General features: G+C 43.2%; 2 protein-coding genes and 1 long non-coding RNA gene across 4 annotated transcripts in view; 2 read left to right on the top strand and 1 right to left on the bottom strand.

The window, feature by feature from the left end:
* The window catches only part of SLC23A2 (solute carrier family 23 member 2), an 84336-nt gene extending 59114 nt beyond the window's left edge, over positions 1-25222 (top strand). For both annotated transcript variants that reach the window (XM_075273029.1, XM_075273028.1), the window contains exons 5-16: positions 3311-3468; positions 5257-5345; positions 10131-10198; positions 10868-11049; positions 11997-12117; positions 13803-13959; positions 18886-19033; positions 20387-20492; positions 21317-21446; positions 21533-21670; positions 22412-22507; positions 23940-25222. In XM_075273029.1, the coding sequence (XP_075129130.1) occupies positions 3311-3468; positions 5257-5345; positions 10131-10198; positions 10868-11049; positions 11997-12117; positions 13803-13959; positions 18886-19033; positions 20387-20492; positions 21317-21446; positions 21533-21670; positions 22412-22507; positions 23940-24172 (1626 nt within the window). In that variant the 3' untranslated portion in view covers positions 24173-25222. The remainder of the gene's footprint in view (positions 1-3310; positions 3469-5256; positions 5346-10130; positions 10199-10867; positions 11050-11996; positions 12118-13802; positions 13960-18885; positions 19034-20386; positions 20493-21316; positions 21447-21532; positions 21671-22411; positions 22508-23939) is intronic.
* The window catches only part of LOC142202762 (uncharacterized), an 827816-nt gene that overhangs the window by 97028 nt on the left and 704765 nt on the right, over positions 1-26023 (top strand). The window lies entirely within an intron of this gene.
* Positions 1-26023, bottom strand: part of LOC142202758 (gastrokine-1-like) — a 474099-nt gene that overhangs the window by 416660 nt on the left and 31416 nt on the right. The window lies entirely within an intron of this gene.

Genomic DNA, 26023 nt, shown 5'->3' with positions numbered 1-26023 from the left:
GATGTAGCAACGTCAAGAACACAGTCTGGCGGCTACAAAAGCTAACATTCTGCACACCCACAATGGCCAAAGGCCTCATGATATTCAAGATAATACTTCTGTTTTAGAGTATGTTCACACTACTGTTATTTAATGTCTGTTGCTGTCATTTGAGCAACATACGTAAAATGACGAATGCAGACGGGGCCCCTTCGCTGCATACACCCCAGTGTAAATACATGACAGAAGCTTTCCTCCATTATCTTTTTTTTTTTTTTTTTTTTTTTTTTTTTGTGACGCAAGAAAAAGTCCTACATGCAAATTTTCATATTGATGACCTATCAACAGGATGTGGTCTGTTGGGGGTCAGACACCCAAACCCCATAAGGATCATCTGCTTTAGCAATCTCTGGGTACTGGAAGCTGTAGTGGATGGGCAGCGCTTGCAGAACCCCCTACTCAGGTAATAGGAACAGTGCAGCAGCTCTCTCCACTGCGTAGCGGTGGTTCCAGTGAGCTGCAGCACCTCTCCTATTACTTGAATGGGATTGGTCCTGCATATGCTGCTTGTCCAATATCAGTCCGGGTGTCAGACCCCGACATATCACTTACTGATGGCCTATTCCATGGATGGGTCATCTGTATCTAAATTTGATTTGGGCCCGACATCCTTTATAATGTCTTTTGCGGTCATACAATGACGATGACAGCAACAGACATTAATAAGTGTAGTGAGAACATAGCCTTACCCGTAAACCTGCAGCCACTAGCTGGTGGGCACAGTTTTTCTTTTGTGTTCAACGGATGGACCACTTAACTGCGAGCTAACTCTGACCAGCATTTGCATGAATGACAGCAAGCAAAAGTCTAGAAAACTATGAGTAAGGCTCACGTCTCTGTGTGCTTCTGGAGTGGGGCTGAGTTTGCATCCATGTCTAGGGGGGCTTCTAGATCCCTCTGTTCCTTATAATAATGCAATGTCATGGGAACAGAATGGATCAGAAGCCCCCAAAGCCGTGAATACATCATAGAATATGGAAGCTTTTTGCTGCAAACTCAGCCCCACATTGGAAGGCCACTCGGTCATGTACATGGGGTATTAGGTATACAGAAAGTGTATTTGAAGCTTCATAGCTTTACTATATAAAGATATAAAGAACATTTTTTTTTTTTTTTTTTGGATGATCTCGATGTGCTGTATGTTGCCTAAGCAAAGCCCATCAAAATGAAGAGATTTCGTACTTGCATATATTATCTACACGTCAAGTCCCATGATATGGATTTTACAGCAAGTGCATGAATACAGATCTTCTATATTGGAAATGTTTATAATTCGTTGTAGCAATAACCATTTACTTGCTGAAGCCAAAATACGCCTTTTGTCTAGGACCACACAATGCAGGATCTCAGCTCAGGATCTCAGCTTGTACCTGCGTACAAGCTTTGTCAGTTTGTGCCAGTATATGGCGCGATGCCCAGTTTCTAGCAGCAGTGGCCCAGCTGTACTGAGGTATTGGGTATGGCACCTTCCTCGGTCATAGGTGTAGTCTGCAGAATATAGTGTCCTGAGATCTTATACAATGACTACTAATCCAGATAAAGAGATTCTCAATGGATGTTCTCTGTATAAATATTAGGAAACTGATGCTAAGTAGTGGAAAGCTGATAGGAAAGCGCATGAATTGTGAAATCTTGTTTCACAACATTTTTGCGTGTGACACCCGGCTTGTCTTACTTTTGTATACAGTGAATGATGTGATGCAATATGGCTATTACTAGGCCACTCCTGTACTTATCTCTGTGATGAATGGTGACATCTGAGAGCTGAGGTATCAACATCAAAGTTTCCCAAGATTTTCTTGGCAATCATTCAGCAGCAGGTCACGTTATCTTAAGGTTTTCCTCCATTGTCACCTTTATACCTAGTTCTAGGGTTCATGCACATAGCCACATATAGTGTCCTTTCATAAGCCATATTGATAGAGCCAAGGATTGAATTTGACAGGAAATAAGCTGAGCTCTGTGATATATAGGGTTATATGATAGGAGAGAAGCTGCGCTCTGTGATACATAGGGTAATATGATACAGGAGAGAAGCTGACCTCTGTGATATATATAGGGTTATATGATACAGGAGAGAAGCTGAGTTCTGTGATATATAGGGTTATATGATAGAGGAGAGAAGCTGAGCTCTGTGATATATGGGGTTATATGATAGAGGAGAGAAGCTGAGCTCTGTGATATATAGGGTTATATGATAGAGGAGAGAAGCTGAGCTCTGTGATATATATAGGATTATATGATAGAGGAGAGAAGCTGAGCTCTGTGATATATATAGGATTATATGATAGAGGAGAGAAGCTGAGCTCTGTGATATATATAGGATTATATGATAGAGGAGAGAAGCTGAGCTCTGTGATATATATAGGATTATATGATAGAGGAGAGAAGCTGAGCTCTGTGATATATATAGGATTATATGATAGAGGAGAGAAGCTGAGCTCTGTGATATATATAGGATTATATGATAGAGGAGAGAAGCTGAGCTCTGTGATATATATAGGATTATATGATAGAGGAGAGAAGCTGAGCTCTGTGATATATGGGGTTATATGATAGAGGAGAGAAGCTGAGCTCTGTGATATATAGGGTTATATGATAGAGGAGAGAAGCTGAGATCTGTGATATATAGGGTTATATGATAGAGGAGAGAAGCTGAGCTCTGTGATATATAGGGTTATATGATGGAGGAGAGAAGCTGAGCTCTGTGATATATAGGGTTATATGATAGAGGAGAGAAGCTGAGATCTGTGATATATAGGGTTATATGATAGAGGAGAGAAGCTGAGCTCTGTGATATATAAGGTTATATGACAGAGGTTTAATATCTGATGTAATATGGAGGGTTTTTTTTCTCTGACACAATACTGATGTATTCTTCCCCTATAAGAGAACATGTTTGCTATCATCCACCAAGGATAAACAGAAGATTATATACTAGGGACATCCAGCATAATCTTATATATCTTACTTAAATTGTCTATTGATAGGTATTGGGAGCAACCCGTTGTATAAATTTTATCAACTTTACCCAAAAATTTGAAGGGTTTCATCAGGGTTTTGCACCTAGGACAATCCACTGTGTGAGTCTGAGCGGCTGCAGTCACCCCCAGTGATACGTCCATTGTTATGACACTACAGATGGACATCTAGTATAACACATAATCTGATGTATTGTAGCGTGAGTGTTACATTTTATTCTACCGCCATTTATCCTTCTGAAGCCATTACATGCTCCTATATTAATGTCTGTAACCATTGTTCTCCATAGCACTACCTGACATGCTTCAGTGGGACAGTAGCGGTGCCCTTCCTGCTTGCAGAGGCCATGTGCGTCGGCTTTGACCAGTGGGCTACCAGTCAACTAATTGGGACCATTTTCTTCTGTGTAGGAATCACTACTTTGCTTCAGACAACTTTTGGGTGCAGGTGAGGCTTTTAACTTTTCTTTGTTTTGGAATGGAGAACATCGATGTGGCTAACCCTGGGGAGGGGTCAGTCTTGTAGGACACATCTGTCTTTCTTTCTCCCTCCTCAATATTATGAATGTTATTAGTCATGTACCTGGCTATCTGACTACCCCTGCCATAGCTTACTGAGTTGCCACACTTGGGGTATGATCACATCTGCCTCACAGGTTCCACTCTGCAATCTTGGACATAAGTCTTGCAAGCTCCGCTTTATCTGGTTAAAAAAAACCGTAAACCTAATGTGCCCCATTATAGTCAATGGGATGTGTTGTGCTCCATTGGTAACCTTCATTTGACTTCTCCATCTTTAGTGTCCATTCTGTTTTTCTGTTTCTGTGGTGGAACATAATGGAATGAACGCGGCAGATTTATCCCGGTCCTTTGATGTCTTTCTTCTAGCAACTCTTACGTTTTCCTATTTAAAACCTCACCATTTTGATTCTACTTTCAGTTTACACAAAACTGTTCGCTGAAATTTCCATTTTATGGAAAAGCTTTTTTTTATTTTTTTTTCTTCCTGTTTTGTTTTTTGTAAATGCAAATTTTTCAGCATTTTTTTGAGCCAAAGCCAAGAGTGGCTTCAAAAGAAATGGGGAATATAAAGGAAACTCTTATATGTCTCTCTTGTGCTAAATCCATTTTTAGTTTTGACTTTCAATACCACAGTAAAGTCTGCAACAACAACAATAATAATAATAATAATAAAAAATTATATCTATATAGCACCAACAGCCGTTTCGAATAGCGCGCTCCCATAGAAATGAATGGATGTAGCTGGCATGTGGGGGGTTAAGCTGCCGGCAAAGTCTGCGTGCCGGCCGCTTCCATTCATTTCTATGGGAGGATGCTATTCGAAACGGCTGTTTTGAATAGTGTTCGCTCATCTCTAATGGTCAAGACTTGGGGGCGGGGGGGTGCTGATTCTGCCACGATAACTCACAGCAGAATCAGCGCTGATAAAAAGACTCCCATTGACTTCAATTTGTTATGCGTGTTAAACGGAACCCATTGAAGTCAATGGGGGTCTTTTTATTGACGCTGATTCTGCCGCGAGTTACTGTGGCAGAATTAGCGACACTTTACTTCGTGTGAATGCCCCCTTAGGTTGTGACACCGTGTACCATAATTTGGGGATTATTTCTAGCAAACTAAGGTTGGGCTAAATAGTCTAATAATGTCACAGATTTATCATCCACCATGAAACACTGCAATAAGTCTGGCACAGTTCAAAGCGTACCTCTGTTCATAAACAACGTTTCATAAAAGAATATTGCAGGTGAATATAAGGAAACTTTAGAAGATATCTTATTCTTAAGCTCTTCTCCCACTCCTTATCTTCTGTCTGCCTGCTTGTTTACATTATGTTCATCTCCATATTCAGCCTCACACACAGAGTACTATGGAAGGAGGGCTGGAGTAGGAGGCTACTGTCTGCTGGTTATTCTATTATTGCCTCATTCTGAGCTCTTGTAGCCTCTATCTACAACCTAGCAGTGCTAAAAGATCTCAGAGTAGTACAGTGTAGCCGGACCAATTATTGGAGTGTACTACTACTATGTAGAAAGTAATGGCCTGAAAAGTGTCACCTTATTGGCACACAATAGTAGCAGTGGTGTATAGATTGCCACTTCCGCTATAGCAGCGTGACTCCATACTTTACATAATGGTTGTCACTCCATCTATAGATGTCACATTGAGGAGTCACGTGACTAATCTGTTTGCTTTTTCTGCTGGGATGTTCTTGCAGGTTACCTTTGTTCCAGGCAAGTGCGTTTGCTTTCCTTGCTCCAGCTCGTGCCATCCTATCCCTTGAGAAGTGGAAATGTAATACTACAGGTAAATAACCAACTGATTTCAGCCATACGATATGGCAACCTCTTGTCACACCCTACTGCCGCCTTTTGTACGTGTAGACGGGCACCCAGCTAGGAGGGCAGACCTCTGGAAAGAACTGGCGTGAGACTCTCTTGGGATTATTTTCCTTGCTGGCAGCTTGTTAATCCATTTCTCCCCAGGGAGCGGGGGCACCTTTGTGAAGAGAGGAATGTATATAATCTGACACTGGAGCCTTTGGGTTTAACCAGATGGGGGCAGGAATTTAACTGAAATTATACTAGAAACCACAAAGTCAGGGCTATAAAGCTGCAGGAACTGGAGGTCACGTTCTCAGGGATCGAGCGCAGGAAGCCATAGCTGTTTACAGTAGGACTTGTATCTATGTAGTCACAGAGGACGCCGCAGGCGGGGGGGCCATTTTGCTGGATGACTTTGTAGCTTTCCATGCAAATACTGCGCAATAGGATCCATCTTTTTTTTTTTTTAGTGTGAGGGACATGTGAATCCTTTTTCCATATGTCCCTGATAGCGTATGTCTTGCCTGATCAGCTATAGACATGGAAGGGAATGTATTAAGGTAATGGGGCCAGTTATCTGGTGTAAAATGATCATATGTTTTATTTTGCTCAGGCCATTTTTATTTATTTTTTTTTAATTTTTTTTTATATGTAGATTGTGAGCCCCATATAGGGATCACAATGTACATTTTTCCCTATCCGTATGTCTTTGGAGTATGGGAGGAAAGCCACACAAACACGGGGAGAACATACAAACTCCTTGCAGATGTTGTTCTGGGCAGGATTCGAACCCAGAACTCCAGCGCTGCAAGGCTGCAGTGCTAACCACTGATCCACCGTGTTGCCCTTGTTCAGGCCATATTTGTGCAGAAATGTAAAACTTTTTTTTTTTCTTTCTCTAAATAAACTGAATGGGGCTTAGCAGAAGGGAGTGGAACTGCTGTTGTTCCGACATGTCATTTTGGCTCTTCGCAGGCATAGATTTGCTTTTCTGATGCACGGACAGACAAAGACGCGAATACGTTTTTTTAAGAGCCTGGTGTCTCTGAATATATTTTTTGCATTTTACTCCAACATACTTTGGACTAAGACTGGCATTTTATATACCAGTCTTAGTAAATTGTCCCTATACGGTTAACAGAAAATCTTCTCTCTGCCTGCAGTCGCCGCTAGGTGAGACATTTAATACTGTACATTGAACTCTACATAAGTAGTGAGTAAGGTTTTTGTTTTTTTTCTATAGGAAGCTGTGGGCAGCCAGATGATAGATATATATATATATATATATATATATATATATATATATATATATATATATATATATATATATATATATATATATATATAATTTGGCATTCTGTGCACAACCATCTTAGTATAGGAGCACGCCATAGAATTTGAGATAAAGAGGGGTGAGGGTCTCTCCCAGTGGCGCAACTAGGAATGGCGGGGCCCCGTGGTGAACTTTTGACATGCCTCCCCCATCCGACACCGACGTCGAAGACCTCAACCGGCCCCCTCGTCCGCACTCTATTATGTCCGTTAGTGGCCCCTGCACACAGTATTATGTCCCTTACTGGCCCCTGCACACAGTATTATCCCCAATAGTGGCCCCTGAACACAGTATTATCCCCCTTACTGGCCCCTGCACACAGTATTATGTCCCTTACTGGCCCCTGCACACAGTATTATCCCCAATAGTGGCCCCTGCACACAGTATTATCCCCCTTACTGGCCCCTGCACACAGTGTTGTACCCCATAGTGGACACCCATAAACAATTATTATACTCTGGGGTCTTTTCAGACCCCAGAGTATAATAATCGGAGACCCGGGGGAATAAAAACATAAAAAATTACTGTTTCTTACCTGTCCCCGGCTTCTCCACTGTCTTCTCCGCTGCCGTCCTTCTGAAACTACGTCAGACGTCACATGACCCGGGACGCAGGCCGGGTTCATGTGACGTCAGAGACGTCAGGAAGGAGGTCTGCCCAGATCGTGGAGAGGTAAGTAACAGTGTTTGTTATGTTCCCTTACCTCCCCGGGCCTCCGATCATTATAAAAAGAAAAAACGCAGCGGTAGCAGCTGTCACCGGGCCCCCTAATGGCCCGGGCCCTGTGGCAGCCGCCTCCGCTGCCTCTACGGTAGTTACGCCCCTGGTCTCTCCATTATTCTGACTTTGCAGTGTGGTATCTAAGGTGCCACTGCAGTGATTCAGGAAGTATCTATAGAATATAGAAAGTCACTGTATACTCTATAGGTTGTGGCTACCGTACTGTGTTCTAGGGTGAGTTGGCCTCCTCAAAGTTGGGGTCTGTTATGGGGTTGTCATGGAGAAGTCTTTAGGTTTTTTTTTTTTAGCTTACAGCAGCAAAGCTTAATTTTATGATGTTAATGGCCATTTATTGAGTGACCTCTGCTTGGCCATACAGGACTCTTCCTTCCATTAGTGTACATGTTCTCCGAAGTGAGAGGAGGATCTACTGCAGTCAGACACGGGTAGTAACCATAGAGTCAGCTTTATATTTACTTGTATAAAAGCAAAGGGTAAGGATAATTATTAGGGCACCCCCATTTTGGTGATAGGTGCATATGCCATAATATGGAATAGTGAAATATCCCTTTAACTAATCTAAATAGGACTATAGGGCATTCTCTGTAGCAGGAGTCTTATATTACCATGTTATGGTTTGGAAGAAAAAGTAAGGGACTTTTCATTGACTGATAATAAAAGGTCAGTTTGGGCCGGGGTTGTAAAACTTATCTCTTGTACCCTTCTATATACTCTCCGAATGATAGATAGATAGATAGATAGATAGATAGATAGATAGATAGACAGGCAGTGGGATCCTTTAAGAGGGTCAACAATCAGATGTTATAGTGAGCCATCCCTGGGAATCTCGTGAATGGAAATTTCCAGTAGGCAGAATATTTTTATTTGATTTGATAAAGTGCACATGAAGGCTCCAGGGAATGTTGTTTGTGCTGTACATCTAGTCTTTGTGTGTCATTATTCTCTTATTATATACCACGGGGTCACCTACGCTAGTATATAGTGTTATCTCGCTGCAGGCTACACTGGTCACAAGTCTTTGACTTTCTCAAACATAGATTTGGATTTTGCTCTCTTCTTGCTTTTTTGTGTTAATGCTGTTGGAGATTTTTCAGGTTACATCACCCCCTGTTGGTGCATAGGACACATGACAGGAATATTATTCCTTTGTTCTTAAAAAGCGGTTTCTATACCAAATGTATTTTTTATAAAGCAAATTTCTGGGGATTTTGAGCATTATTTCTGCACTAATAATACAACGTATTGTGATGTTCCGCTATCCCAGTGATTGTTGCATATGAAGAAATGGTTCTGTGACCTTTCCAAAATTATTGCAGAATTTTCCATGACCGAAATCTTCAATTAGCAGGATGCATCCTTTTCTGCAATATTAAGCAGGCACCCATAGCTAGTTTTATTCTCAGGCCCATTAGAAAGGCCCATGATGTGGATTGTAGTGAAGGTAATGTTACAGATGGGTGGATTAGCAGGGTATCCAATTCTTTCAGGTCCTCAACTGTGCCATGTGACCTGCAATAAGACTCACCAAATGACACATTGTCTTGTGTCCTGATTGTTTTGATGTGAACCTGATGGGGATGACGGGAGAGTCTTATTGGTGGTCACATGACACAGCTGAGGACCAGAAGGCAGAGGATAGTTCACAAATAGAGACACTATAGAGATCACCTTCACTACAATTTACATTGTGTACCTTACTAACAGGCTAGGGGATACACATTTTTGAATCGAATATCGAATCCCATTATAGTCTATAGGGGGGGGGGGGGGGGAATGCTCATTTCAGGGATAGGCAACATTCGATCAAATTACACTTACCAAGTCCACGAGTGAGGGTCGGGCTGGATCCTCTGAGAAGTCTTCTCCGTGCAGCGTCCCTGCGGCGTCTTCCGGCTTTGAATTCACTCTGCCAGGCATCAGGCCTGGGCAGAGCCAACTGCGCATGACCACACTACAAGCGGACATGCGCAGTCGGCTCTGCCCAGGCCCGATGCCTGGCAGAGTGAATTCAGAGCCGGAAGATGCCGCGGGGAAGCTGCAGGGAGAAGACTTCTAAAGGTAGGAGAAGAACCAGCGTTGATTGGCCGACTGTATAGTATTCGGCCAATCAATGCTGGTTCTGCATCGAACTTTTCCATTCGAATAGCGAGTGGTACTCGATCGAGTATGAGTATTTCGAATACCGTAGTATTCGATCGAATACCTACTCGATCGAGTACTACTCGCTCATCTCTAAGAGTCATCTCCACCAGGCACTGGGATTAAGATTTACCAACATTTTACTGCTGACAGACTCCCTTTAACAATATATAGGAATTGTAAATTACAATGAATGCTTGTGAAACAACTAGATTTCCCAAGACAAATATTGCAGTGCCAGAAAATGGCTGAATTAGACAGGAGGATCCCCGTTATCAGATCCTTTATCAGTGTCCGTGTAACCAGGAGCGCCATATATCTGACCTTTATCAAGGAATAACCATAAAGCGATGACTTGCTGCAATGATTAGCTGGGATCTTCACAGAGTCCAAGAATAGGGCACAGTTGTGATTTTTAGGCTGTGGAGGATCACAGGATCTCTTAGCACTTCATTGGAAGGATTTCCCTATATCTATAAATGAGTAGACCTATTCGGTGGCTATTTCTTCGGACAGGCCTATGAGATGTTAAGTGGATTTCTTTACTTCCTGTAGATGTATCTTTATTTAATGGAACAGAGCTGCTTCACACAGAACACATATGGTACCCGAGGATACGCGAGGTAATGTGCTTGACTTCTTAATGTTTCCATTGTTGCCCACCTACTTACTTTTCCATATGAGCCGCCCATGTGATATGCAGTAAATGAGGGCTGTACAACGGTCTAAAATTAGATGATTTCCTCTGCACTTAGCAACCCCTGCTGACCATCTTTATGCTTGGTTTTAGATTGTACAACAAAATTTCAATAATAATCAGTGGGGGAATTTTTTTTTTTTGGCTTTTCTTACTTCCCCATTTCAGCAAGGTGCACTAGAATAATTTTTCTGGTGACTTGCAGGAGGTCCCGCGTGACATTATTGAGATATGTGTGTGTGTGTGTGTGTGTGTGTGTGTGTATATATATATATATATATAATGGACTGGAGTAGATTTCAGCTATAACTCACCATTATTTGTATAGTAAACCTAATGGGCCAAGACATCCCAGCCCTCACCTATTTTCATCCTTGCTCACTCTTGTCTATTGTTACAAATGGAAAATAAAATGGTGGGTGGTGGAAGAAGGGGACAAAGTGGTGCATGCTTGGTGCAAATCATACCTATGCGCCAAAGATGTGTCACATTTACGGCAGTCTTCTGGCATAGATCTCTTTTCCCCATTGTGTCTAAGTAGGTCTTATTGATGCTGTGTGTATAGCCCTGATCTAACTATCCCACTCTTTTGCAGATACAAGGTGCCATTATCATGTCGTCACTCATAGAAGTGGTCATTGGCTTCCTTGGCCTTCCCGGAGCCTTATTGAGATATATAGGGCCGTTGACGATAACGCCCACTGTGTCTCTTATTGGCTTATCTGGGTTCCAGGCTGCCGGGGAGAGGGCAGGCAAACACTGGGGCATTGCTATGCTGTAAGTACATCGAACAGTGATTGTATGTAATATATATGTGTGTGTGTGTGTGTGTATATGTGTGTATATATATATATATATATATATATATATATATATATATATATATATATATACAGCAAGCTGATGATCAATTCTCTTTGCATATATTTCTTGTTACCTAGAATGTCTCTTGCTTTACGCTAAGGCCCAACGTAGCGGCCCACAAAAAAAAGCACTACTGAAAAAAAAACAAAAAACGCAGTGACAATGCATCACGCCTTTTCCCACAGCGCTTTTCACAAAGTCCACAGAGGCTTCCTTGCCGACTTTCTGCTTCCATTATACCAATAGGCTGGCGTTTCCGTAGGCCTAATTGACAGACTGTGGTTTCCAAAACGGCAACCGTTTTTCTACAAGATGTGGATGGGATTTGCAATGAGTCCCATCCACCTTGCAATGACTGTAAAAGACATGTTTGTTTGTTTGTTTGTTTTTTCTGCAACGTTTCCAGTGCGGCCCCAGCCCTGCGCACATTCTCCACGTAACAATTTGTAGCCGCACATTCAGATGATGGTGGTTATATAAGATACTTAGAGGTTAGGGTTCATTAGCAAAATAATTTCCTTTGCCGGTAGTTTAAGATTTAATGCGTTACACCTTATGAATACAGCATGGTATTAAATACACAATATAATCCTGGGCCTAAATATAACTTTTATGAGGTCACTGGCATGATGCTTTCTCTGTCCTTACACAATGCCATGAACCTTGTGCCAAAGATGAAGGAAAATTGCTGATATTAATATTTTAGGTAAACGTACGAGCACCGTCTTTCGCTTCTGTGTTGACTTACCGGGTACAGTAGACATATAAAGGTCATATTATGGAAGAACACCAAAACCTGCAACCACTGAACCATTGTTTCCAGGTATTAACACATCAATCTTGTTGTCTTCTTCTTTCAGCACCATCTTCCTGGTCCTTCTTTTCTCTCAATACGCCAGAAATGTCAAGCTGCCGCTTCCCATATACAAGTCTAAGAAGGGTTGGACGGCCTACAAGTTTCAGCTCTTTAAAATGTTTCCTGTAAGTTACAGCTTCGGGCCAATTCACACGGGGCAGATTTGTAGCAGAAGTCTCCCTTTCTGCAAGTTTCTCTTTGCATGGGGTGTGCCGACAGCCGTGCACCTGCTGCAGAAACAACCCAATTCACATATAGGCAGAAGATTTTTCTGCAACAAATCTGCTGCATGTGAATTCACTGTAATGTATCAGACTTGGATGTGAGGGTGTTGGGTGATGATCTGTGAAGCAGTTTGGACTTGTATTTGACTATTTTCAGTATATTTGAGCTAAAAGGATACGAGTGACTGTAGTGACAATTGTTACAATGACGTCTGTGAGGATGGCGTGCGTTCTTCTGGCACAGAAATAATTGGAAAGTTTTGTTTCCTGAGTCACAGAGCTGAGAGATCCTGTTTGTTTTACTGCAGTGTGCATAGGACATAGCGCTGGGTTATTATATTGTTGGATTGCCGCCTGGTGACCGTCTTGCTTGAGGCTGAGGTCCAGTTTGTAACTGCATCTCTACATGGCCAATGTCAGATCGGATGGGACACCACATGTGTTAGGTACACTGCAGATTTTCCACCATAAGGGGGCATTCACACGGAGTAACGCCGGGCGTGTATTACAGCCGTACACGCCGGCGTTACGGCAGACTGCCGAACACTTCCCATTCACTTCAATGGGAGCGCTCGTAACAGCAGCGTTTACGAGCGCTCCCATTGAAGTGAATGGGAAGTGTTCGGCAGTCTGCCGTAACGCCGGCGTGTACGGCTGTGATACACGCCCAGCGTTACTCCGTGTGAATGCCCCCTTAGATTGTGTTTGGAAATACACAACATATTACAATACCAACCAAATACTCACTGAACATCAATCTATGTTGCGGATTTTCTCTGCACGTTTAACCCTTTGCATTGCATAGGGTGAAGTCCGCAGCACTCGCACTATAAAGCCCACATCAAGAACCACAAGTTAGATATTGATTTTGCTCGGAGTCTTCTGGCGCAGGAAATTCGCGATGTATCAGGCCCATGTGGCAAACCCTAATACTACCCCTAGACATGCGTACTTTTCTGGCAGGTCATCATGGTGAGAATAGAATGACCAGGATTTCAATATTATATCTGACACCCGGATCCCCACAGATCAGATGTACCTGCACAGCATGGATGTTGGTAATGTTTACCCCATAGATTTTATTGGGACAGTATCTATTCTTGCCAATAGAGTTTGTAGAGGAGTGAACGAGGCTTACGGTGTACAAACCTTTCTGATCTGCAGGGGTCCCGGGTGTCAGACCCCTGCAGATGTAATACTGATGACCTATCCTAAGGATAAGTCATAATGGTAAAAACTGGATAACCCCCTTTGAGTCACGTGGTCATACTTCAGTAGGATAAACCTATAGTAGAATTCTAATAGTTGTTTTCTTAGGGCCGTGGGGGATACAGAAAGTATACAGAAACCTTACCTGTGTGGTTCTGCCCCTTTAGGATGCATTAGTATGTGAAGTACCCTAAGGGGTGACATAAGGCCGGTAACGTGATACATATAATCCTGTATGCTATGTTTGTCATGTGGCCGGACTTGTTGGTGACTGTTGAATTCACACCTAGGGGCGCATAGTGCGGATGTGACTGTGTGAGTGTAATACGTGAATATGAACAGGTCTCTAACGGTTTGCTTTGTTCTCTGTAATACAGATTATCATGGCTATCCTTGTGTCCTGGCTGCTTTGCTTCATCTTTACTGTGACCGATGTTTTCCCACCAGATAGTAGCAAGTATGGGTTTTATGCCCGCACTGATGCCAGGCAAGGGGTTTTAGCAGTTGCCCCTTGGTTTAAAGTTCCCTATCCGTGTAAGTATTATGGTTCTCTACAGTATCCCATACACCTAAGGCCTGGTTCACATCTGCGTTCAGTATTCCGTTCAGGGTCCGTATGAAGGCACACGGACCCCATAGACTATAATGGGGTCCGTGTGTTTTTTGCATGGTGTCCACACAAGTCATGCGGAAAGAAAACTACTTCATGAACTACTTTCCTCTCCACGTGACTCATGCGGAGACTGCACAGAAAACACACAGACTCCATTATAGTCTATAGAGTCCGTGTGCTTTCATTGCTCACCGCTTGTCAATGCGTTCGGTATTCCGTTCAGGGGGAGCCCAAGCGGAATCCCCAAACCGAATACCGAACGAGGATGTGAACCAGGCCTAAGTTATTATTTAATCACAAAGGCAATTCCTATTTTCTTTTCATTAAAACCTAGCTCTGTTTCTGAAGATCACTGTACGGTTTACTACTACTCTGTATTCACAGTGCCACTCTATGCACCCCCAAAGTTATAAATACCCATTTGCTGTCTTTTTAAACCCCACTACTATCCCCTGAGCCGAAACCTTAGCCATGCGTGAACTACCTGGGGATCTATCCATGCAGTACGTTCTCTGCACAGGGTAGAAAGAGGTGCGGGGCAGTTCACACTTGCGCCTGATGTCCAGTTTGTGCAATCCGCCGGGTTTCCGTCTTCAGCATCGGCGAAACTGGACAGGGGACAGAAATCCGGCGGTCAGTTTTAAAACCCATTGACTCGAATAGGTTGGTAAAGGTGACAGTGTGTGTACGGTTTCTCTGCGGACAGGCAGAACGCACACACAGACTGTCACCTTTACAAACAGTCCTGGTAGAAGATGTCATAGATGTCACATCCATTTTCCTTAATCCCGAGTTACAGCATGTCTCCCCATCCTTCCTGATCTCTCCATTATTGGACAGTGATTTGTGAAATTGGTCTAGAAGTAAACCGTAGAATGACGGACATGGAGCTACGATTTAAGTCTTCATTTTTATTAATAAAATCCACATTAGTCTCCAGAATCTGCTGTAATGTTGCAGTGTAAGACTCTGTTTTTTTATCTCTGGTATATATCAGGACCGCAACACATGGGCTATATCCAGCTATAATTGTCTGTTTAGTGGCATATGTCAGAGGGAAATACTCCTGATCTACAACTGTAGTGTGAACAGAGCTTAATATATGTACTGCAAAGAGAGAACGCGCATTGATTCATTGTATAGCATGGAACTGCAACAAATATAGAAGCCCCCTTAACTAACACCCCAATAACCAGTGACTGTAACATCTCCTTTTAACCTCTTACAGCTGGCATGCGGTTAACGTAGATATCGCACTTGTCCTTTGGATAGGTGATAAGTGTCTGATCGCTGGAGGTCCCGCCACGACGACCCTCACCAGTCCTGAAGATGTGTCCTCTAAATGGAGTGACATTGTACACTGCTGCTTCTTTCATTCTCTATGGCACTGACTGGGTTAACCAAGTGCAGCGCTCACTATCTTAGTCCATATAGGCTATAAAAGGAGTGGCAGTGCCAGTTATCCCCTCCGGATCATGGTGAAGGTTGTCCCAGCGCTAGGACCTCCATCAGACACCTCTTACCTGTTCTGTGGACCAGTGATTGTGGGATGACCCCTCGAGGCTTGTGCGCTTCCACTAGACCGCATTCTCTGTGTACACTGCTCTGCCCAATACTGTGTGTGCTTAGACCCCACCGAAAAATAAAGGGGGTAGTAATAATAATGTCAACATGTTTGTTACTGCCCCCTACTGGCTGTTCTGGGGATTGTACTGGAGAAGAGAACGCATAGGCTAAGCCCTTTAGAAATCACCTTGTACTTTTGCCGTTACAGCGTTAATATCACCGCTTGTGGCTTTCCCTCCATTAGAGCAGTGTACACAGGGGCTTGCATATCTTGTGTTTTCGAACGCTGGTTTCAGGACGCATCATTCTATGACAACGATTCTTGTAGACATCAAGGTAACATTGTGTATTTATATTAATGTGTTGTTTTCCTCACTACAATAAAATGTAGATGTAAAAAAAAATATATATATATATATATATAGTGCTTGATGAAGATTGCAAATATCCTATTAAACATCATGTTACAACATTTAGCTCATAAAGAGCATTCAGCCTGGTAATAAAATCATATATTCATATATTATATTTGTGTCTGCTTCCTGGAAACTTAGGTGGTAGTGACACACTTTCCATGGGGCAGACCGTGCAGCTGCTATATGGCTGTGATTGAAGGGGGTCTTCTGCTTCTTTATGTTTGTCGTGATAACCATGCACTGCCGGGGGATTTATCACATTCTCGTAGCTGATTTTCTCTAGCCACCGCCGTCCCTGAGCAATAAGCGCAGGTAATTTTGGTGCCTGATATGCTATTTAACCCGTTTATAACTAGAGTTCCATTATTACAACTCAAAAATTTCAACCTCCAGTATAAATGGGTTAAGCTCTGTAATGTCAGGTGGGCGGCGTCAGGCAGGGGGTGTGATTCAGATCTCCAATCAGAGGGAGCCAGTGTCAGAGCTCAGAGTCGCACCCCTTGTCTGCTCCTGCCTGACACCGCCCTCCTGACACTATAGAGCAGGGGTCCTCAAACTGCGGCCCGCCAAGCACTTCTGTCTGGCCCCACCGACAACGCCGGCAGGCGTGCATTTATAATGAAGCTCCTGGGGAGCTCGGGCCAGGCCATGGAGCGCACTTCACTTCACCTATTGGAGGGCACCGCTCCCGATGTCTGTGCGACCTGCTCTGCCTCCGGCCCACTGTTTAAAAAGTTTGAGGACCCCTGCTATAGAGTCTAAATGACATATCAGCCACAAAAATAACAGCACTGATTGCTCTGGAATGGTGGGGACTAGAGAAATAATTCTGGAATCAGTAGAACAGTGACTAATAACTGATGTGAAGAGCTGGAGTTATTAGAGGTGGCGAAAGTTCCTCTTTATCAACTTCACACATCTTGTCACCCAGCTTTCCTTTGGGTCTGCATTGGCAGATCTGCCTAGTCACCCACATATTTTGGAGACAACCACTTTGATACCAATATGGCCACCATTGGTTTTCATTCAGCTTACCTGCAACAGATTCAATATTTCTGAATATATTTGTAACAGACAATAATGATTTTATTTTGGTGGTGCTCTTTATGGTCACTGTATGAAAAGCACAAATGTATATGTCACTTTTTATGGTTTACGGTGGGAGGAAACCTCATGGCTATAAATGCATATGTTAAATGATCCGGACCTGGTTGGCATTTAACATCAGGCGCTTTTTAACATGCTATAAACTGGCTAATCTTAAAGATGACCTTTCATGCCCTCCTGCACATGCGGTTTTATATACCGAAAGAAAGCCGACAGTACGCTGAATTTGGCGCACTGCTGGCTCTCCTGTTATGTGCCCCGGGGCTGGAGATATCGATGCTGTTATAACGGCACTGATCTCTGCCCACTGTCAGAAGGGCCTTCCTGGACAGTCCTCCTGACTGTACTTGTCCATAGACTTATACTGGGGGGGCTTTCCTCACAGCTTAGCGTCATTGCTGGGCGGTGAGGAACTCCCCTCCGACAGTACAGGGTTATGGACGAGTACAGTCAGGAGGGGCCCAGCTAGCCTGTCAGGAACACCCTTCTGACAGTGGGGAGACATTGGTAATGGCACCGATAGCTCTAGCACCAGAGCACATAATGGATGAATTCAGCACACTGTATATAAAACCAAATGTGCCTGAGGATATGACAGGTCCTCTTTAAAGGGGTTTTCCAGGACTATGATGATGTTTGCTCTGCTCACTACTTACCAAGCACAGAGCTGTCTATTGTATAATGGCTGTGTTAGGTATCACAGCTCTGCCCAATTCCTTTGAAAGGGACTGAACTTGCAGCATGGTTATGTGACTAATGGCCGGGATGCTACTGGTGTGAGGAAGAGGTATTGGAGCTCCATATCATAGTTTAGGATAACCCCTTTGTCTCCCAAATGTCCATCTTTCCTTTAAGGACATCTGCAAGTCACCAGGAAGGGTCTCGTGCTCGAGACCATCTTCCTTTATGAGCAAGAATAGAGTTCTATTATGTACAAGTGCGCCTCCTCGCCCAGACTCTACCCATACAGATCTTACATGGTCAGCCATCCAATTGAATAGCCAGGATATTCATCATACCCCTTTAAAGTTATTCTATCACCCTTTCCCTCCATGATAGACTACCAGTTTTTTTTAACCTTTAGCAGTCCCTGGAGCCCTAAAATATTCAGTAGACTTCATGTCTCCTACAGTTATAGGCTACATAGTGGTAATGTCCATGTCTTTCATCTTGGTACTAGGGCGTGTTGTCCTACACAATCCGTACGCCCCAGTTGTGTTGCTTCGTTCTTGGTGCACCAGGTCTTCTGTAAATCTGGGAGTCAGCGCCTCACTGCCACCAGTATCCTTGTGTAACATACCCAGAATCCTTTACACAATGTCTACAGGGCTCTGCAGTTATTAAGTATCACTCCGGTTATTAGTGTAAGGTCTATCCATACAGGACTCTTGCTCAAGGCTGCCTCCACTGGCTCAAAAAGGAATTGGTTTTGCAAAGCATCATAAAATTTAACCCTGTGTTGTGTTTATGGACGTCACGTGTCATACTATTTATAGCCTGTTAAATGCTAACCAAGGTCCTGACTCATTTTCTAGGTCAGAGAGGAAAAAAAAATTACTACAAAATTGCAATATGCTGGAAATGTAGGCCGTACAAGCACTATTACTTAGGGAACAAGGTCACTGGGACTTGAGTCAGCTCTGTATTACACCTGGTAGTAATATGATCATATCGAAACTATTTTATGGCTTTACCTTGCAAAAACAATAACTCTTTACTGTTCTGTCACTAATGGCTATTCCCTGTGTTCTCTTACAGTTCAGTGGGGTCTCCCTACAGTGTCTGCTGCGGGGGTCATTGGGATGCTGAGCGCTGTAGTAGCGAGTATTATTGAGTCTATTGGCGATTACTATGCCTGTGCCCGGCTGTCTTGTGCGCCGCCTCCTCCAATACATGCCATCAATAGGTTAATCCCTTTCTTTTTTATATTATTTCTTGTTGTTAGCCACAGTGGGTACTATATGGATCCCCATTTTCGACAACGTCTCTGGAGAGGTCAATGTTGTCCAGTAGTAGTGAGTTTGGACGTGAGAGTTAGACGACTGGGACCGCACTATAATACATTGAGAGTTTACTTTGCTGACATGGGAAACTTGCCATAAAGTGGCGGCAAGCGACGAATTCCTTTTCCCCCTTGACAATTGCCTATGGAGATATTTTGGAGGCCTCCATACACATTAGATCATCGGTTCATCCCTCCTGGACCATTTGGATCAGGCAGTCTTTATAGCGAGCTTTAGAGGGTCCACCTCAGACCATTATTCTTCCACCACTAGTCCTTAAAGGGAGTCTGTCACCAGAACCCAGGATGTCAACCCAAACCTGCAGATAGGTGATTGCAAATAAACTTTTAGGAGCAACGAGGGTGTTGTCATTGCACTAAAGAGGTGACCATATCCTGGTTGCTCTTAAGGGCTCATTTGTATATTGAAAAAAAAAAAAAAAAAAAATGATATCTTGGCAACAGAGCCACCAATTCACAAGGGATATCATTTATCAATCTGTGGGTCTAAGAATAGATTACCATTAATGGGTTATTCTCATCTTAGTCGTATATGGCATATTCACATGATGCCTGGTACCAAGGTGGCTGTATATGGAGTGATGACCACACGTCTGGTTCTTTAGTGTTGTCTTGCTCGACTGTATTCAGAACTGCCTTAGAAAATAATGGATAAAACTGTATGTGCACAACCACCTCGACGGGTTGGGTTTCAGGAGATCCTCTCTTGAAGACAGACATTTATGACCTATCCAAAGGCGGACAGACTGCATCTAAGATTTAAGGGATCATGGGAGGAATATGCAAATCTGTCTCCCAAGATGTAAATAGGGAGACAGTGCCTCTGTTATGCCGCCCTCTATAGGAAGCACCCTGAATATCATGCCCGACTTTCCCAGAAGCCTTTATTGCATAATATGGGGTTTTTACCAAGACAGTTTCTCAGCTATGGACGGCCGTTTCGGTCTGGTTGGACCTAGTCAGCGCAGCCTAGAGAGAACTGACTTGGTAGAAGTGAGAGACCAGATTATGGGGCTAAAGTCACTCCTTAAGGAGAGACCACCTAATAGGTGTGTGGAGACTTATAATAGGTGGCCTCTCCTTAAGGAGTGACATTATCCCCATAATAAGATTTAAGGTACATAACACATTCAGTTTTCAGACTGTCAGGTAGTATAGTGCGAATCCGGACATGTGTATGATAATGTATATAGCTGTATATATGTGCCGTCTTCTAATTAACCTGTTGTTAATTAGGGGGATCTTCATAGAAGGCCTGTCTTGTGTGCTGGATGGTATGTTCGGTACTGGAAATGGGTCCACGTCTTCGAGTCCAAACATTGGTGTTCTGGGAATAACCAAGGTAAGGCCATCTAGAATACATTGATGCAAGATGCATATACCTATAGGGGGGTGTCTTACAGTGACAGCCATATAATTGGATAAACTATCTGCCTCTTAAGAGCTGTGGATCTCTTCCTTACAATGAATGGTTAGTAATTAGATTGCTAGCAGGATTCTTTGAGCAAAATTTGCATATAACGCCACCTATTGGCACCCTTTACATTCCTGCCTCATGTTACATGCCCTAATGACGTAAAGCTAGCTGGTGCCACTGCACATGCTGAACTGCTGTCCTCACTTCTAGGAGCGTGTCCTTCCATGACTTCTTCACTAGAATGGTGCAATGTAGCTGGTTACATAACCCCCCTCCCCTGCCATGAGCCCGGGGCATCCACAAGCTTTCTGCTCATACATGCCATCATATTCAGGCATTTGTCCGATGACAGATTATCTATTAATTAGAAATGACTGCAATGTTTCCTGAAATAGCCTTTATGTATTAGCGGTGATTAAAAATAAAAATCCCCAAAATGCTGCTGTCACAGTGTAATATCCAGCAAGCTGCCGGCTTCTTCAGATCTTCTGACTGTAACGTTCATGGCTTCTCATAGACTCCTATAGGAACAGAGTGTCGGCCCATACAGTCACTGATACTGTAGCTATTTGTATGTATTGTACATATCCTGGCACTTGTATGGACTCGTGGTGTTCAGTTGTGATCTCCTTGTCACTGAGAGTCTGTTTTTGCATAGCGGAGGAGTTTGGTTTCTCAGAATGAACATATGTATATTTGTATGTGTATAGAGCTTCTTACTCACACAGCCATATTGTGTTTCTTTGCAGGTTGCCAGTCGCAGAGTTATACAGTATGGTGCTGCCTTCATGTTGCTGCTGGGGATGATTGGGAAATTCAGTGCCCTCTTTGCCTCCCTTCCTGATCCTGTTCTTGGTGCCCTCTTCTGCACCTTATTTGGTAAGCCAGTGACCCGTCACGTACAGTCCAAATACAGTTCATCAGTCCACGACCTAATGAGCCATGTTGTATGTTCTTCATCTCAGGTATGATCACTGCTGTCGGACTCTCCAACCTTCAGTTTGTGGATTTGAACTCGTCCAGAAACCTATTTGTCCTGGGTTTCTCCATTTTCTTTGGGCTCATGCTTCCCAGTTATTTAAAGCAGAACCCACTGGTGACAGGTAAGTGAACACCCTATGGATTCATAAATATTACATTAAAGGGGTTGTCCAGTTTCAGTAGAATATTCAGACTAATTTTGCAATGTACTTTCTGTGATATTTCCTCCTGGTTTTCAAGATCTCTGCTTGCTGTCATTCATTCTACTTACTCTCAGTGGGTAAAAATCAGTCCGTGGTCGTGTGATGACACACAGGTGTGTGTACAGCTCATTATAGTCACAGCACAGTTATCAGACATGTGCCTGGTAATGAGCTGTGCATCTGTGTCCTCATCACATGACCCCGGACCGTATATCACATGACCATGGACTGATTGGCATGCATGGAATGACCCTAACTATAAGAGTAGTATGTTGTGTTTCCTACATAGTAACCACTGTAAAAGAAAAACGTGATCAAAACCAAGCGCTTACTTCAAAATGGTACTAATAAAAACTACAGCTCACACAACCATAGAAAAGCCCACAACAGCTCATTTATTGGAAAAATAAAGAAAGTTTTTTTATTGTGTAAAAGTGGTAAAAAAAAAAAAAATTAATACTATAAATTTAGTATTCCTATCATTGTACAGAATAAAGGAAATCTGTCCTTATGTGAATTCCGTCACTTTTAGAGAATTTAGAAGGAAGAAACAGAAGTTCCCCTATATTGACTTGTAGATCCCCTGACATATTAGGGGTCTTCTTGGAATTTGGTGCCTTTCTGTGACATGATTTTGTAACCTCGTCTTCTCTTTTCCAGGCATTGCAGAGATTGACCAAGTATTAAACGTGCTGCTTACCACAGCCATGTTTGTAGGGGGCTGTGTGGCTTTCATTCTGGATAACACTATTCCTGGTAAGTCCTGACATAGGAAGACTTGGCCATAGACTAATCCTGAAGTTGCAGAGACTGTCTGACAGTCTGAGACTGACCTGCGTTTCTTGCCCTCTCTGTTTTGAGACCCTGTATTGACCACACGGTAAAGCCCCTCTTGTAGCAGTTTGGGTCAGTTTAGTGGGTACCACTAGTCTAGTAGGTCTGCAGTCTAGCCATTAATGGATTTACTTTGTGTTAAAGAGGGGATCTAAGCAGAATCTGGGATGATCACTTGATAGTCCCACTCCCAGCACCCCCAGCATATAGCTGATTTACCTGTGGAAACCATGGCAAAACTGCTTTTTTCCTATGTAGTATTACATGGAAGCCATTCAGATGAATCTATCCCCAGTTGTTTGGAGAGGCTTTCTGTTTTGGCTCTTAGATGGGGGGGATCTTCATAAGACACGTCTCTTTTTAAAGGGATTTTCTGCCCCTTAATGGATTTTTCATTCTGCTGACCTAAATGACCAGTGGGGACCCCAACACCCAGACCCTGCACAGAGCAGCTGTTCCAACAGCCTACAGGCACTGGAATCTGTGATAGTGGATGGGGAATGCATACAGGCTGCACCTATTCAATTGGAGCAGAACTGCAGACCTGTTCACTGTATAGTGGTTGTTCGGGGAATTGCAGCGAATAGACGCAACCTCCATGCATTCCCTGACCACTACACCAACTTCGAGAGGCTGTTGAAACAGCTGATCTGTGCACATTATGGGTGTTGGGCCCTCACAGATCACATACTGATGTTCTGTCTGGTGGAGATGTTCTCAGTATGAAAAAATCTATTTGGGGCCAAAAAAATAGGTGTAGTAATTTGGCATCATACGGTATTATGTACCCACAGTAGATTTCACAAAATTCCCAATAATCCTTTCGTTTGCCTATGCCCTCTATGGCTAAAATGGCCTAGGCTTTATTCCCTGATCATACGTCTCTATGTGCATGTTACTAAAGAGCAGATGTAAGGGCTAGTGCACATGGGGCACGGAATGGCGTATTTTGGTCCTGATTCTGATACGGGAGGCTGCATCAGAATTGGACCAAAATACGACTGTCGCGGATTCTGAGAGTCGCGGCTTCCCCCTCTGCAGTAAGCTCAAATGAATGGGCCTAGTCCGGAGGGTGCTGTTGCGAGGCGGACGTCAGGGCTGACTCAGCCGCGGAATCCGCCTGAAGAAATGGCAGCTCACTTCTTTTTTTCGTGTGCCAGAACATACCACTCTCGGGAAAAAGGAAGGTAGCAGTCTGCATAGACCTCCATTGTGAGGGGCCAAATTCTGAGGTGGATTCGACGTCAGAATCCGCCCCCTCTTGCTCCATCTGAATGAGCCCTAAGGGTTTGAAGGGTTTCTAGTATGTACAGTAGGTAGCTCTCTGTATGATAAGAAATAATTGTCCTTCCAGGCACACCCGAAGAAAGGGGAATTCGGAAATGGAAACGAGGGTTAGGCAAAGGAGGATCTGCTGCTGAAAGCATGGAGTCTTATGACCTGCCCTTCATTATGAACTTTCTCCGGAAGTACAAGTGCTTCAGTTACCTGCCTATAAGCCCCACATTTGCAGGATACCAGTGGAAAGCTCTTAAGAAGAAACACAAGAGTCGAAGAGCGGAGGAAGAATCCGAGCCCACAGTATAACCCCGGCCTCCAGTTCGAGCTTTGTCCTACAGTAATACGTCTCTGCGGTCTCTTTCCAGATTTACCAAGCCTTGAACCAGAAGTTTTGTGTATTATACTTTGTATTTACATAGAAAAATTCCAGGGCTGAGACATGCGGTGTATTGTGGGCTTCATCCTATGACCTCCAGGTTGATATTGTGCCTCTTTGCTGTGTTTCCAACCATTTCTTCTTTCGTACTTTTTAACCCCCCTCTACCCTTGTTTTTCTTGAAAGCAATATGTCCTGCCTGACCTCGACCCCCCCTCGTCTTTCCCATTCTCTGTGCATGGCCGGCTTTCTGGTATATCGGTGGTTAACTTTGACACTGGCTGTTAAACGGGTACCATGCCAGCTATAGGCACGTTCTGGTTGTTGCCCCCTCTGTCTCAGCTCTGAAATATTTCGTTTTCCTGGTCCCACGTTTCTACCGGTCCCCCCTCAAAACCCAAAGTGCAATGTTAGATATGAGGATTGTCCTTTCCATCATCCCGTCTTTCTGCGGGGAGGGGGGCTGGGTTTATTCTTTTTTTTTTTAAGTGTAGAGGCCAGTATACCCACTAGGTGGTGCTCACTTCTGACCATCAGCCATGTAAATGGCGATGACTTCTGAAGTATATGTACATTTATTTATGTTGTCGTTTGCACAGCCATCTTACCTTGCATATCATTTTATTGGGTTTACCATTGCAGCAAAATTCTTTACGTGTAATATTTATTTTAATTTTTTTTTTTTTTTTATTGGTATTTATTGGATTCCATTTGCCTTAATGATATTTTGATATGTCATGGATTTTTAGGGATTCAAGTTCCATTTTGTGAAATCCTTTGCGATCCATAATACGTATTTGCGCAGCGAAGATATCCAGCGAAATTCTACTTTGAATGGCGTATGTTCAGTTTTCAGATAGTGATCTTAAAGTGTACATGTTACATGTAATGGAAGCGGCCATATTGGCTAAATAATTAATATTTAACAATGTGAGAAACAAGTGATATCACTGAAGCGTAAAGGCTTGTTCACACCAGGTGGCAAATAAACTTTTTATAATTCATTTTGTAAATGTAATTTTCCCACATTGCATTGTTTTTACCCCCCTGAAAGTCAGCGGGATAAAATAATTAAAAAAAAATGATAATTGTAAAGCCAGTGGAGGTGAAGTATTAAAGGGAATCTTCTAGATGGCTCCCAAACCAATAATGGTGCCATAGGGTCTTATAATAGGCAGAAACTAATGAATCAGTGCAGAGATAGTCATTTTTTTATGGATCTGCAAATCAGCTGGCAAGTGCAACGGAGGCGGAGCTTGAGTTGGGAGACTACTACAAACAGCCCAGACATAGACTGAAAATATAGTCCACATCTGCAAGGGCTTTGTATGGCTGCCATTCTATAGGAGAGCCAAAGCACTTGCAGCTGTGTGTAGGTTAAATGTCAAGTCAGGACCGCCCCTGGTGCACTTCTAGGCTAATTTACATATCTATACACAGATGGATTTCTCTACATCTCTCTCCATTGGTTTGTGACCACAAAGATCCCTACGTAACACTATTATTAGGTTGAAGGGCCATTTGGACCCTCACAGACTCCCTTTAAATGGGTTGTTCCACCATAACTTGCTACCTATCCTGTGATGAGTGTTTGATTATATGGGGTCCTGTGTCCCCAATTTAATGGGCACACGGCTGCTCCATTCAATGTTTGTGTGATTGGCCATCCTCAACCGCTCCATAAAGATTGAATGGAATGACATGCGCCTCCACCAACCTCAATGAGGGGCCAAGTGTTTGTACCCCCAGCGCTCCTGTGGATAGGGGATAAGGAGTTATAG

This window comes from Leptodactylus fuscus, chromosome 5, assembly GCF_031893055.1.
Source record: "Leptodactylus fuscus isolate aLepFus1 chromosome 5, aLepFus1.hap2, whole genome shotgun sequence".
NCBI lineage: Eukaryota > Metazoa > Chordata > Amphibia > Anura > Leptodactylidae > Leptodactylus > Leptodactylus fuscus.
Note: the sequence above shows the minus strand (reverse complement) of the source record. Positions and strands in the feature narration are given on the sequence as shown.